This window comes from Moschus berezovskii, chromosome 3 (assembly GCF_049115385.1).
Source record: "Moschus berezovskii isolate FMDL1 chromosome 3, NW_MosBer_1.0, whole genome shotgun sequence".
Taxonomy (NCBI): Eukaryota; Metazoa; Chordata; class Mammalia; order Artiodactyla; family Moschidae; genus Moschus; species Moschus berezovskii.
This window is the reverse complement of record NC_142462.1, coordinates 101,235,622-101,249,433: the sequence shown is the minus strand read 5'-3', so window position 1 is coordinate 101,249,433 and position 13,812 is coordinate 101,235,622. Positions and strand designations below refer to the sequence as shown.

Below are 13,812 nucleotides of genomic sequence, written 5' to 3'. Positions count from 1 at the left end.
GTAGCCTGCCAGTCTCCTCTGTCCATGGGATTTCCCAGGAAAGAATACTGGAGTGGGTTGCTGTTCCCTTCTCCAGGGATCTTCCCCACCCGTGGACTGAACCCATGTCTCCTGCACTGCAGACAGATTTTTGACCACTGGGCCACCAGGGAAGCCCTCTTGTTTAGAAATGTGCTTTGAAAGAAAGTGAGCCCACAGGCCTATATAATCTTCTGTCTAATGAAATTGATGGTGATGAAATCTTATCTTGGCTGCAGGCTGCTCTGTCTAGGTTTCTGGTATAGCTTTGACTGTTTAATCTCTCGTGCAATAGTCCATCATTTGACAGGATTCCTCATGGGTGGAAATGACCTGTCATTTGTTTTGCAGATACCTCAAATCAGCTATGCATCCACCGCCCCAGAGCTAAGTGATAACACCAGGTATGACTTCTTCTCCCGGGTGGTCCCCCCTGACTCCTACCAAGCGCAAGCCATGGTGGACATTGTGACGGCCCTGGGGTGGAATTACGTGTCGACGCTGGCTTCTGAGGGTAACTACGGAGAGAGTGGTGTGGAGGCCTTCACTCAGATCTCGAGGGAGATTGGTAAGTGTATATTTATCAGATGATCGTGTTTGAGGTGACAGGCTGTGGAAGTCTGAGTGTCCCCAAGAGCTCTCTGATCTGTGTGGGATAATTAGAGCTCCTACAGATGCATGACCCAGGCTGTCCACTCTAGGGGGAAGCTGGGCTTATTATAAATGGTTTTGTTGTTCATGGTCTATCAAGGTGACACTCTTGTGCTAATTTAGGAAGTAGAGCTCCTGACTCAGGCGAACATTTTTTAAAGTTGTCTGTTTTGACGTGGGAGTTTGCTGGCACATTAGAGCCACTGTATATTTGAATAAATGACATACTATTTGATTGTTCTAGATGGAAGTTTACATTAGCAAGTCATTAAATATTTTTAAAAAGGCAGTAGAATTTAACATCCAACACTAAAGGAATTAAGACTGGTAATCATCTTAAAACAATACTGAAGTAGCCCCCAAGGCTATACTTGAGTGATATTCTTATTGTCATTTTTGACTTTTTGAATTTTGATTCTTACCTCAAACTCTGAAGCTTTTAGTAAGTGGGATTAAGGGCAAGATGTGGAAACTTGTTTAGAACAGGGTGCTTGTGAACTGTCCTGGGTTTTTTCAACGTTCTCATTCAAATCTCTATAGGCATTTTACAATGTGTGTATTTATCCATGAGGCTGTAAATCTTCTACACTATGTGGAAGAACCAGAAGACAAAAACACTTCAGGGCATAAATCTTATTGCTGATTGGGCAACAATATAACTTTTCAGATGAAAGGAGATATGTTACCAGTTACTTAACAAATGCTATTGTTCTTACTAAGAATTACTGAATAAAATTTGCATATTTTTCTATTGCATTGTTTTCTGTAATAGCAATGTTTTGCCAAAAATTTTAAGCAAAATTCAAATTTAGCTGTTTTGGGGTAATTTTGAACTTTGATAACTTAATGTTTTTCTTTGAAGCTTTAATGCAGGAAAAGACCATGGGAATGATTTGGGCTCATTCCCTAATTAGCAGACAAAGCATCTAAATTTATTGGAATAAGGTTTTCTCTCAAAAGATATGAAGATGCCTAGGATCTGTTACGCTGCATGTAATAAGCATGGAAACTTATGATGCATAATATTTAGTGTGTTTAATATTTGTTCCAGTACTGTGCTGCTGCAGAAAATGTAGAAAAGACCTGGTCTTGTTGGATAGATTGGCTTAATTTATTTAAGGGACAGCTATTCATTCTTTGTTATAAATATCCATGATGGCATAATCTTTGCTCTCTTGAATTTTAAATTATATCACTATTGCTATAAAAATGATTCAAAACATTCAACTGAACTTTAAATGATGGTAAATTATATTACCTTCTTGGAAAAGAATCTCACATTCATCCTTAGGAGAAATGCCCACTCAAATGAAAACAGTAGCTTCTGAAAGCAGGTTGAATGCATTATTTAAGCAGCTGATGTTAGTTCTCACCAAAGTGATAATTTAACAAAAGAAGGCAACTAATAGAATATGTATTGAAATGAGAAGTTTTCTGCAGTGATCCTGTACATTCTCATCTAGAGGACACATTTTGTGTGCATGTAACAGATTACTACAAAAAATTTAAGACAGGACATTGTTGCAGACTCTGATAAAATGCATTGTTTTAAAAGTTAAAAGTGAGAGTGCAGTTTTATTCTTCTTACCAGAAGAAAACAAAAAGAAATAGTTCTCACTTTTAGAGAACATTGCTATACTTTGGTAACTGTCACCTTAAAGGATTCAGGTGGTACCATTCATTATTACTATCTCTATCTTAGTCATTAGTATGGGAGACAATAATTTTAGTGCCTTGTGTATGCTCCTGATGAGAGCAACATTTCTTCTCTGTTGATCCTTTCAGTATTCTGTGACTTGATTGGCTGTCCATTCTATTTCAGTTCTCACTTATCCGGGGAATGGAGGAGGGCTGTATTGTCAATTAATATGCAGAATACTGAAAAGGCCAAATTAGTGCCACACTAGAGTATGCCATGGAATATATTAAATATCAAAATCATCCCTCATTTTAATGACAAAGATTTTATCTAGAACAAAGATAGCTGAGAATTAAACCTTTTGCATGACAATGAGATTAATGGGAATGACAAATGGTAGCAGCTTAACCCATTCTGAGTGATCTGATGACGCCAATGAAAATTCGTTAGTTCTGTAACACTTGCTCCTCCTGTGACAACATTGATGACATCTCTGTCGCTGTGTCACCAGTGTTTTTCAAGATCCGAGTCTCTCGGCTGAGAAGGAGATGTATGCATTCATTTTTTGGAGTGTCTGCCTATTAATGAAATTGTATATTTCCCCAACTCTTGGGAATCTTCCTGTACTCTGTGAAGAACGTCTCCCTTCAGCAATGTTAATTGCTACAAAATTTCAGTGTAGACTGAGACTTCCTATGCTTTGTCTCTGATTGATTCTGACAGATCATAATGGAATGATGGTGAAATGAAAATCTGTTTAGTGAAAAGTTGCTTGTATGGCTTGATTATAATGTTTTTCATTTTAACAAAATCCTAGCTGTGAGGAAGTATCCTTAGTGAGTCTTGGAGAACACAGTTTATGAATGAAGGATGGTCTTGAACACAGATGTTAGTGATGTTTCTTCTGTAGTCAGGATCCTTCTCAGGGAGAGAGGGACAGGAGTTATTTGATAAAATAAGACAAATAGTCCCTTGATATTCTAGCTGTTATAGTCTCAGTCCCAAGCATCCTGACTATAACGTTTTTACTGGAGAAGGCAAAAAAAAAAAAAAAATTGGGGATCAACAAATGTCACAATTTGACTGGATCATAGTTTGTGTAGTAAGGTGTGGAAGACAAAACTGGAAGGCTTGACATGGTACGTAGATGACTACTGTGCCCCATAATGTCGTAATTTTATCTTTCATTTCCTAGACGGTGGAGGAAACTGCTGAATAGAGAGGCATCCGTCAGAATACATAATTAAGATCCTGCTAATAAGAAGTAGAAGACGGGCAGACCAGTTGAAAGACTTCTGCAATATCAATCTTAGCCTCATAGAGGGCAGTGAGAATAGAAATGGATGAGGGAACAGACTTGAGAGACACTTGTGAGGTAAAATCTCTGAAACTTAGCGATTGATTGGAAGTAGAGCTCGAAGGTGAGGCTTCCCTGTTATATCAGCTGGTAAAGAATCTGCCTGCAATGCAGGAGACCCCAGTTCGATTCCTGGGTCAGGAAGATCCCGTGAAGGAATAGATTACCCACTCCAGTATTCTTGGGCTTCCCTGGTGGCTCCGATGGTAAAGAATCTACCTGCGATGTTGGGGGGGGCCTGGGTTGGGAAGATCCCCTGGAGGAGGGCATGGCAGCCCATTCCAGTATTCTTGCTGGAGAATCTGCATGGACAGAGGAACCTGGTGGGCTACAGTCCATGGGGTTGCAAAGAGTCGGATACAACTGAGTGACTAAGCACAGCACACAGAGCTCAAAGGTAAAACAAAATTAAGCTTGAAATTTTGGTCAATTGGAAGATGCAAGTGCCATAAATAGAAAAGAGAAAGTGAAGTGGAAAGGCTGGTTTGGAATGGGAAGCATGGTTTGATTATGAACTCAATAAACAGTAAGTACTGGTACATACCTCTGTGGAGAACACAGTCAAGGACATTGGTTGAAAGCCAAAGCAGGAACTGAGATGTAGTTCTGAAGCTCATTCTCACAAAATTTATAATCGAGGTGAGACTATAATTGCTAAGGTGTAGAGTGTGAATTAGAGTAAGAAATGTAGAGTGAGAATTAAGGGGGCAGAGGATACACCTGTGGGCTTTACATAAAGGTATGGGATGATGAGCATTGTTGAGGATGTAGAGGAAAGGAAAGCATTGTACACGGTTGATATGAGTGTAAATTGTGTAGTCATTATGGAAAATAATATGGAGTTTCCTTGGAAATTAAAAATAGAACTACCACGTGATCCAGTGATTCCACTTCTAAATTTATGTCCAAAGAAATGAAATCAATATTTTGAAGATGTATCTGCATCTTATGTCCATTGTAGCATGATTTTCAATAGCCAAGATATAGAAAGAAACTAAATGTCCATTGATGGATGAATGGATAAAGTATATCTATATTTATCTATCTATCTATATATAATGGGATATTATTTAGCCTTAGTGAAGAAGGCAATCCTACCACTTGTGGCAACATGGATAAATCTGGAGGGCATTGTACTAAGTGAAAAAAGCCAGACACAGAAAGACAAATACTGCTGGCTCTCACTTATATGTAGGATTCTAAAAAGTCAAACTCATGAAAGCAGAGTGTGTTGCTAGAGGCTAGTGGGGGCAGGGATAAGGGAAATGGAAGATATTGGCCAAAGAGAATACACTTTCATTTAAACAGGATTAATAAATTCTGAAGATCTAATGTACAGAATGGTGACTATAGCTAATGATACTGTGTATACTTGAAATTTACTGAGAATTGATCTCAAGTGTTCTTACCACACATACACACACACAACTGTGAGGTAATGGAAATGTCAATTAGTTTGATTGTGGTGATCGTTCCACAATGTATATTTTTATCAAAACATTGAGTTGTACACCTTAAATGTACTCAATTTTTGTTTGTCAATTATACCTCAATCAAGTTGAGGAAAATAAAATTAGTATAATAGAAAAAAATGAAGATGTGACAATAGTGGCCTAGATTTAGCAATGGAAAGCCAAGAATAGGGCAGAGTGTTCTCTTGAAGGGATTTGTGGCTATGGGAGGGCTCTCAGTCTTCTTTGAAGTTTTCCGTGATGAGAGATGGTAGGACTTCTTGATGAAAAAATCAAGGATATCGAGCAGATTTTCATAAGAGAACAGGAACTTTGCCAGAGGGCACAGCTGAAATTATGTGGCACTGCGACAGAGGATCAAGGATTGTCCTTGACAGGGAGTGTGTTAGGGCTGCCATAACCAACTGAGTGGCTAAAAACAACAGAAACTTAACTGTCTCGCAATTTTGGAGGCTAGAAATCTGAAATCAAGATGTCGGCAGAGCCACATCTTGGAATTTGCTGGTAATCAGTGATGTTCATTGATCACCAGAGGAACCTGGTGGGCTACAGTCTGTAGGTGGCAAAGGTTTGGACATGACCAAGCATGCATGCAGTGGTGTTCATTGCATTCATCCATCAATTTAGTCTTTGCATCCATCATCACCTTGCTGTCTTTTCCCATCTGGTTTCTGTCCCTGTCTTCTCCTTATAAAGATGCCAGTCATGTTGGATTAAAGGCCCCACCCTACTCCAGTATGACCTTAACTAATTATATCTGCAATAGCCCTACTTCCTTATAAGGTCACATTCTGAAGTATTGGGTGTATCTTTCTGGGAGACACAATTTAATACCCATAACAGGGGAGATAGTATGAAGAAGGTATACTTTGGGAGCAAATTTCCATGACAGAGATGGGAGGTAAACTAGGAGGACAAACAGTAAGCAATAAAGGTGAGGGGGTTTCTGAGTAGCCAGAATTCGGTAATGCAGAAGACCATAATATAATATGCTCAAAAGTTCCTTTTGAAGTGCCACAGAGTTTTACTCTCTCAATCTTGACTAGTTGGGTAGATGAGGTGACCTGATGGATAACTCAGGGTTTTCAACTGGGTGGGATCTTTGTGTCTGGCTTTCCCAGGATTCTAAGCAGCCAGAAGTTCCCTAGTAAAATCATTGGCCACTCCCTATATAGTGGGGTACCGGTTGTTCAGCCCCCCTGCTTTGTGTAATTCCAAGCTGTTGTTCTTCTCATTAGCACCTGGGAAATTATGGACATCTGAGAGTCCTTCTGGCCTAGTTGATTTTTATTTTTCCCTTTGGTCTCTTTTGGCTTGAGGGAAGGGACTAGCTTAGTTGCCACTGGTTGTTAGGACTTTTCCATCACCTATTTTACACACCCTCAGTTCTTAGGACCACAGTCCTCTATGTCTGTCTTGTTTTAATGATTTGATATGATGTTTTCATTGATATTGTAATAAGGAGGTTAATAATACATGGCCATACTTTTCTGTTGTAAGCTCTGGAACTTGTAGCTTGTGACTCAATAAATGACTTCCTTGAGGCTTTAGATGGGTTGCTTTCCCCTCTTTGTCTTACCTTATTATATTATTTAAAAAAGAAGACAGGATAATAAATGTTAATGCTGCCATGATCATTATAAAGGGGCAAGGAAGCTAAAGTTTTATCTTTGAAGATAAAAGGAATGTGTGAAAACACTGTATCTCATCACTGTGAATTTGCACAGTATGGCAACACATGTCCTTTAATCAGCCATTGTGTTTATGAATGGCTTATTGAAGATGACAGGCCTGCAAGTTGTCATCGCACACATTATGGGGGCAGAATAGACCTGATTCTGTCAAATCTTCTACTGTACGCGACATTTTTTCCTCCCAATTTGAAAACGCTGGAAGCTTCTAACTATTGTCTGACATGTGTTCCGAATCTTAAAATCTCAGACTTGGAAGGGACCACAGAGGTCGTTGGATTGGCAAAATCTGTTCAAAATGTTAATGCAATAAATCAGTTTAATTAATTCATTTTTTGTGTATATAAAATCACTGACACTTGCCAAAACACTTGATAGTAATTTATCTTCGGTGTGGGTCAGGAAATAAAGTAAATTTAATTCCAACTCTCCAATGAAAAAGTGCCTACTGATCATATTTTTAAGCTATCTCAGTACAGTTTTAAAAGGAAGCATTTTTTTCCTCCTGGGTTATAAACAAGAATCAAGTTTCTATTAACTGCAATGGATTCTCATCAAGATTAAAACACAGTATTTTCAATGACAAAGGAAAAAAAAATACAGAGAGCAGCCTTTTCCCTCAGATGTTCATTGCTTTGGAAAAATGACTCCCAGCAGGCAAAACTCAATTTGACAAAAGTATTAATGTTGTAAAATACTATGAATGAAAGGAAACATTTTAATTCAATTGAAATTTTTGCTTTATATTCCTACAGCTGAGTTCCATTGATAACACCATATTTCAAGTTGCAAATCATATTTAATTAATATTAACACCAGGTAATTGGCAAGAATAACTTCAAAGGAGGGCTGAGGAAATTGCAAATTGGAACTGCAGGTGCAGCGATCCTGCAGAAGCTTTACAGGGATCCAAAGAAAATGTATATGATTTTGACAATTACTGCAGAACTTGATCAAATAGAGCATCATTTCAAAGCTGTTCTTCACTCTGGCCTTGCTTAATATTTAGGGCTTAGAAATGGCTAAGTAGCAACAGCTGCTATTAATGTGAAGTGGCAAATAGCATCCAATGGATGCTTTTAAACCTATGATTCTAACGCCATTGTTAAGTGTTTAGTAAACAATGGCAATTTGATGCAGTGAAACCCACCTTGGAATCAGAAATGTGTTTAAATTCCCCTTCTTCAATTAAGAGATTTTGTCTGAAGATTCATTTCCTTGTCTGTAAAATAGATAAGGCCTCTGTTCAGTGATCATCACGTGATAGAATATTCTTCATAAACTCAAAAGTGCTATTTTGGTTTTGCTAGGGAAAGGAGTGGAGGTAATACAGACTTTTTTTTTTTCCCCCAGAATGTGTGGCAAAGCTTGTAAATGATTGTGAGGGTGGTGGATGTACTGCCTGCTTCTCAAGCAAAGAGAAGGCTTTCCTCAATTCATTACTTTCAAACTTAGTCATATTCTGCCTGAAAGATCAGAGAGGAGATTTTGAATGGCTCCTGACTAGCTACTCTCTCTGTTACCAGTCCTCCAAAACCACTGTGGTATGGTTTCTACCCTGTCTTATTCTTGTCACCCCTGGCTATTGCATATTACTTATCATATCACCAACAGTGGTGTTTGCTTGGGTCTACTTACTCTGGTAGGACATTGTTCAGATGTCAAGACAAGTTTAAATTCCTTGCCTCATTCTTAGCAATGTGTTCTCATGAGCTTAACTCTGTGGAACCACTTGCCATTCTGACCGTAATGCCAATTTCTCTGCATACCTCTCTCACCAGAATGTGTTTTTCTCAATACAAGAATCCTCCTCCATCCTAATACCCAGCAGAGTGCCTAGCATATGCCACATGCTTCATTAATTTCTGTTGAATGACCACTGTCACCAGCCTCAGAGCTGTGTAGGTGCTGTGATTCTTGTGGTCAGGCTTGCTTGTGCTCTGGAAACCGAAGAGTGGAGATGGGCCCAACAATGGCTTGTGCATTTTCCTCGCTAACATGTAACCTCTATGGGAACATTTGGGACTTCCCTACTGTTGAACCACTCAGAATTCTTTTTTTTTTAATTACTGGAAAATACCAAAACCTGTCATCTGTAGGTTGAACCCACCCTTAATCTCTCAGTCCAAACAGTGCTGGGAAGTGGGTTAGAGCTTCTTATCAGCTGGGTTTAACTTCCAGATCTGTCATAGTCTAGCTGCAAGATCTTGGGTAAGTTACTCTTGCTGTGCCCCAGTTTTCTCATCTGTACAGTCGGGGTAACAATTGTATAAGGATTGAATAAAGTCATACAGAACAATATGTGGCTCATATTAAGTGGTCCACAGCTGCCAATTTGTGTTAGGAGCCCATTTTCACCGATGTGTTATCCAGGGGTCATCTTATTACCCTGCTGCTGCTGCTCCTAAGTCTCTTCAGTCGTGTCCGACTCTTTGCAACCCAATGGACTGCAGCCTACCAGGATCCTCTGCCCATGGGATTTTCCAGGCAAGAGTACTGGAGTGGGATGTCATTGCCTTCTCCGTTATTGCCCTGTCTGTGCCAAATTTGCTCAGTTAGCAAATAAGAAGGCAAAATGAGTCCTCCATCAGAGCTCAAATCAAAGCAGCCAGTACCCCTCATTCCTAAAACTTGCTTTGCACCTCCTGGCAGAGACCAATCCTGTTATTATTATTATTTTTTTTTAGCATGACTAATATCGTACATGGAATAGTGTTGGCACCTGGTTGAATGCATGAATTAAATGCCAATCAGTGTTGGTTCACCAAATATGCTTTCTCTTCTTCCTTTTGAACCTTCTGTGTATTAGCTGACTCAGCCAGCATTCATTGTGTACTCATTGTGGATCAGGGCATACTTGTTCTAGACTTTCAGGATCCAGAGATGAATCATGGCCTCTGCTTCCTAGCTGGTTACCGCGTATCAGAGGAAACAGAGATGTAAACAAACAATTATAAATGAATGTGAGCATTGCCTTCATAGAGGCATCAACTAGAGTCATTGTCCAAGAACATAGTGCCCAAGAGAGGGTGTCCTGCAGTGCACGTAATGAAAAGACCTGCCATAAGGCAGTGGAGGGTGACAGTTTATGGACCCCCAGACTCAAAGGGAGTACACTGTGTGATATGAGTGAAGTAGATTTAGGTAAGGTCAACACAATTCCCTGAGAAAAAGAGACAGCACCAAAATTGTGTGTAGAATATGATGCCAACTTTGTAACATATATATTTGTGAGATGATTAATGTATGTAAAAATATACATAGTTCTTGACAATTCTTTCTCTTTATCAGAATATATTTGCTTTACAATGCTGTGCTTGTTTTGGACAAGTCTTATTCCTTCATCTGTCAGTGGTACTCAAATGTGTCCCTTCACAGAAGACCAGTGTCTGACTTGCTTTGCAGCTTCAGCCCCTGTTCTTCCTGGTCATGGCCACCCAGCATCATCCATGGCCTTGGTAGCAGTTTCAGTTTTGTTCAGTCCCTGAGTCTTAAAATAGGCCAACAGCTTGTCCCCACCTCAACTTGTAAGTTTCTGGGCTTTGGAATGAGTTTACCATGGTGGACCCTGTACCTCGTGGTCGCAGAGTAAGCTTTGGGCCCCCTTTTAGGTCCCTGCACACTCACAGTGCTGTCCCACCTTGACTCACCCTCTGCCTCCCTAGGAATGGGGCTCTGCCCCAGACACTGGCCTCTGAAGTTGAAGCATAACACACTGCCTATCCCTTGTCAACCCTTCCACCTGACAGAGTGGAGGTGACTGGTCCTCTGCGTGATTCACGCAGTTGTTGGGATCTGACTACGTGTGAAGCCATCGCACAGAACCCTGTCTATTGGGTTCCTGGGGTGTGTGGGGGTCCTGACCCTGCCTACCTTGTTGTCTTTATATTTCTCATGTCCTTTCAGTGTCATATCCCTAGACTAAAGGAGTTCTGCTTCAGAGACTGGTTTGAGTGTCTCTTGCAGAGATTCCCACTGAAATGCTTAGGAAAGATTAGAATCTCCCTACCAACAGGGTAGTTCCTGTTTAGAGTTATTCTTTTCCTGGTACCTAACTCTTCTTGCCAGCTGTATGAGTTTCCTAGGGTTGCCATAACAAAGTACAGTAAACCCGTGGCTTAAATGGCATAAATCTACTTTTTTTTGGGTGGGGGGAGGGGTGCTGGTTTCATGACTCGCAGGATCTTAGTTCCCTGATCAGGGATCAAACCCAGGGCCTCCGCAGTGAAAGCATGGAGTCCTAAACCCTGGACCTCCAGGGAAGTCCCACATAAATCTATTGTGTCATGGTTATGGAGAATAGAAGTCCAGGATCAAGATGTGAGAACCCTAATTCAATAGACCTCATATTATTAGTATGACCTCATCTTCATTAGGGCTTCCTTGGTGGCTCAGTGTTGAAAAATCCTCTTGCCAGTGCAGGAGACGTGAGTTTGATTGCTGGGTTGGGAAGATTCCCTGGAGAAGGAAATGACAACCCACTCCAGTATTCTTACTTGGGAAATCCCATGGACAGAGGAGACTGGCATGCTACAGTCCATGGGGTTATAAAGAGTTGTACATGGCTTAGCAACTAAACAACAGCAGCAGCAACATCTTTATTAATCATTTGTAAAGACCCTTTATTAACTGTATCTCTAGTGAAAATAAGGTCACATTCTGGAATGCAGGAGGTTAGGACTTCAATGTATGAATTTGGACGGGGCGGGGGTCACAATTCAGCTGTAACACAGACAGTAACTGCTGGATTGAGCCCTAATTTATGGAGTTCTGTCTGAACTGAACCCACATTTGTCCCAGTCCTTTAGATGGATTTTGGGTTGTGGACTACCCAGTTTCTCCTGAGGGATCAGCTTCTGTAACCAGGTTAGCCAGCCCCATTTCCCCTTGAACTTGCCAGCTGGGCTCTGCTTGTTGAGCTTATAACTGAATGCCTGTGCCATGACAAGAGTGTGCTTCCCCCCTCCCGCCGTTCTTAGCCCCCCCAAAATTGCATTTTTTCTTTCCCTTTCCAAAGTCATTTTCTTGTTCAAGCTCTTCGGTTTGGAAACTCCAGCCCTAGATGAGAGCTTTAAGGTGCCATCCGTACTTTACTGTGTTGCTAGAAGAACATAATATAAAACATCTTTCTACAGAAATGAAGCAACATCAGAATCCATTTATGTGACTTTTTTGTAGGTCCTGAAAGAGCTGGCCTGAGAATGAGAAGCGTTTTCACAGTTTCCTTCATGACTTATCTGCGAGGCAATAATTATGGTTTTCTTGAAAATAAATGGCTCAAGAATAGAGCAATCAGGAGGGTATAAGATGAATAGTTTATTGAAAAAGGTGCCAATTATTTCAAGGGTCACATCCCTTGGCAAAACTGGGCCGCTCCGTCTTTCTTCTGCAACAGCTGCGTGTTTGACACATGCCGGGCTTCTTTCTTTGCTTCTTTCAATGTTACCTGGTCAGAGTGATTTCATGATTCATCGGGGACCCCACAAGGGGAAGGCTGGAGAAAGAAAGCAAAGTGAAACTCAAGTCAGCACATTTTGTTTCTTGTTAACAGCTCTGGGAAGAGGTTTGGTCGGGAAACGAATTTTAAGTGATGATTTAAACATATCTCCTGGCAGTTCCACTAGTGAGGAAAAAAAAATGCCTCTTGTAGCGGCTCAGACATACTTCTGAAGCAGTGGTACTCAGGGCCATGTGACTCCAGGACCACATTTACATTGTGAATCAGCACTGGCACCCACATAATGGGCTATTAAGGGGAAGAAGGAAGTGCCAGGTACATTGTTAGCCTTTCGTGTTGAGTATCGTGGAAGGTTTTCCAGGTGGCTCAGTGGTAAAGAATCTGCCTGCCAATGCAGAGTACGCAAGAGACGCAGGTTCGATACCTGGGTGGGGGAGATCCCCTGGAGGAGGAAATGGCGCCCTACTCCAGTATTCCTGTCTAGAAAATCCTGTGGACAGAGGAGCCTGGCCGGCTACAGTCCATGGAGTCACAAGAGTCGGACACGACTGAGCAATTGGGCACAGACATCGTGGAGGGCAGCCATGGTGCATCCCTTCAGAGTAGGCTTGTCATGATGCCAGGGGGATCCTAGGATGGATGGAAATATTCATGGGAGTTGATGTGATGTTTCATTCAAGAAATATTTGAGCACCTTGGGCTTGCCTGGTGGTCCAGTGGTTAAGAATTTGCCTGCCAGTGCGGGGGGCATAGGTTTGATCCCTGCTCTGGGAAAATCCCACGTGCCACAGGGCAACTAAGCCCATGCTTTCAATCACTGAAACCGGAAAGGCCTAGAGCCTGTGCTCTGCAATAAGAGAAGCCACCACCATCAGAAGCCTGTGCATCGCTTCTAGAGAGCAGCCCCTGCTCTTTGCAACTGGAGAAATCCCGTGTGCAGCAACAAAGACCCAGCACAGCCAAAAACATATAGATGAATAAATAAAGAGAAATATTTGAGCACCCACCATATGCTGGGACCCCATTCTAGGAGATTAGAGTATGGCGCCGGGTGAGTCCCATCTGATTTCTGCCCTTGTAGGCAGAAATCACATCTGTGAAGATGGTAAACTTACATCTTACCATCTTCTTAACATCTTCACATATTCTTTTAGTTTCCTATCTCTGTGCTGTGCTTAGTCACTTCAGTCATGTCTGACTCTTTGCAACCCCATGTACTGTACCCCACCAGGCTCCTCTGTCCATGGGATTTCCCAGGCAAGAATACTGGAGTGGGTTGTCATATCCTTCTCCAGGGGATCTTCCCAACCCAAGAATTGAACCCAGGTCTCCTGCAAGCCTACAGTGTGAGATACCTCCAACTGAGAGTCCATGAACATAATGAGAGTCTTTATGTGTCACACTGACAAGTTGATTCCTTAGGAGTCCTGGAGATGCCAGCGTTCAACTGAGATGTCCAAGGCATGCTGGGGGAAGGGATACATATATGAAGGAGAAGGGTGTCTTCTTGGGCACAGAGAGGGATA

The 13,812-nt window shown here is 41.3% G+C and overlaps 1 protein-coding gene across 1 annotated transcript in view; it reads left to right on the top strand.

The window, feature by feature from the left end:
• The window catches only part of GRM8 (glutamate metabotropic receptor 8), a 923,112-nt gene that overhangs the window by 160,042 nt on the left and 749,258 nt on the right, over nt 1-13,812 (top strand). The window contains exon 3 of the mRNA XM_055421210.2: nt 370-586. Within this exon, the coding sequence (XP_055277185.1) occupies nt 370-586 (217 nt within the window). The remainder of the gene's footprint in view (nt 1-369; nt 587-13,812) is intronic.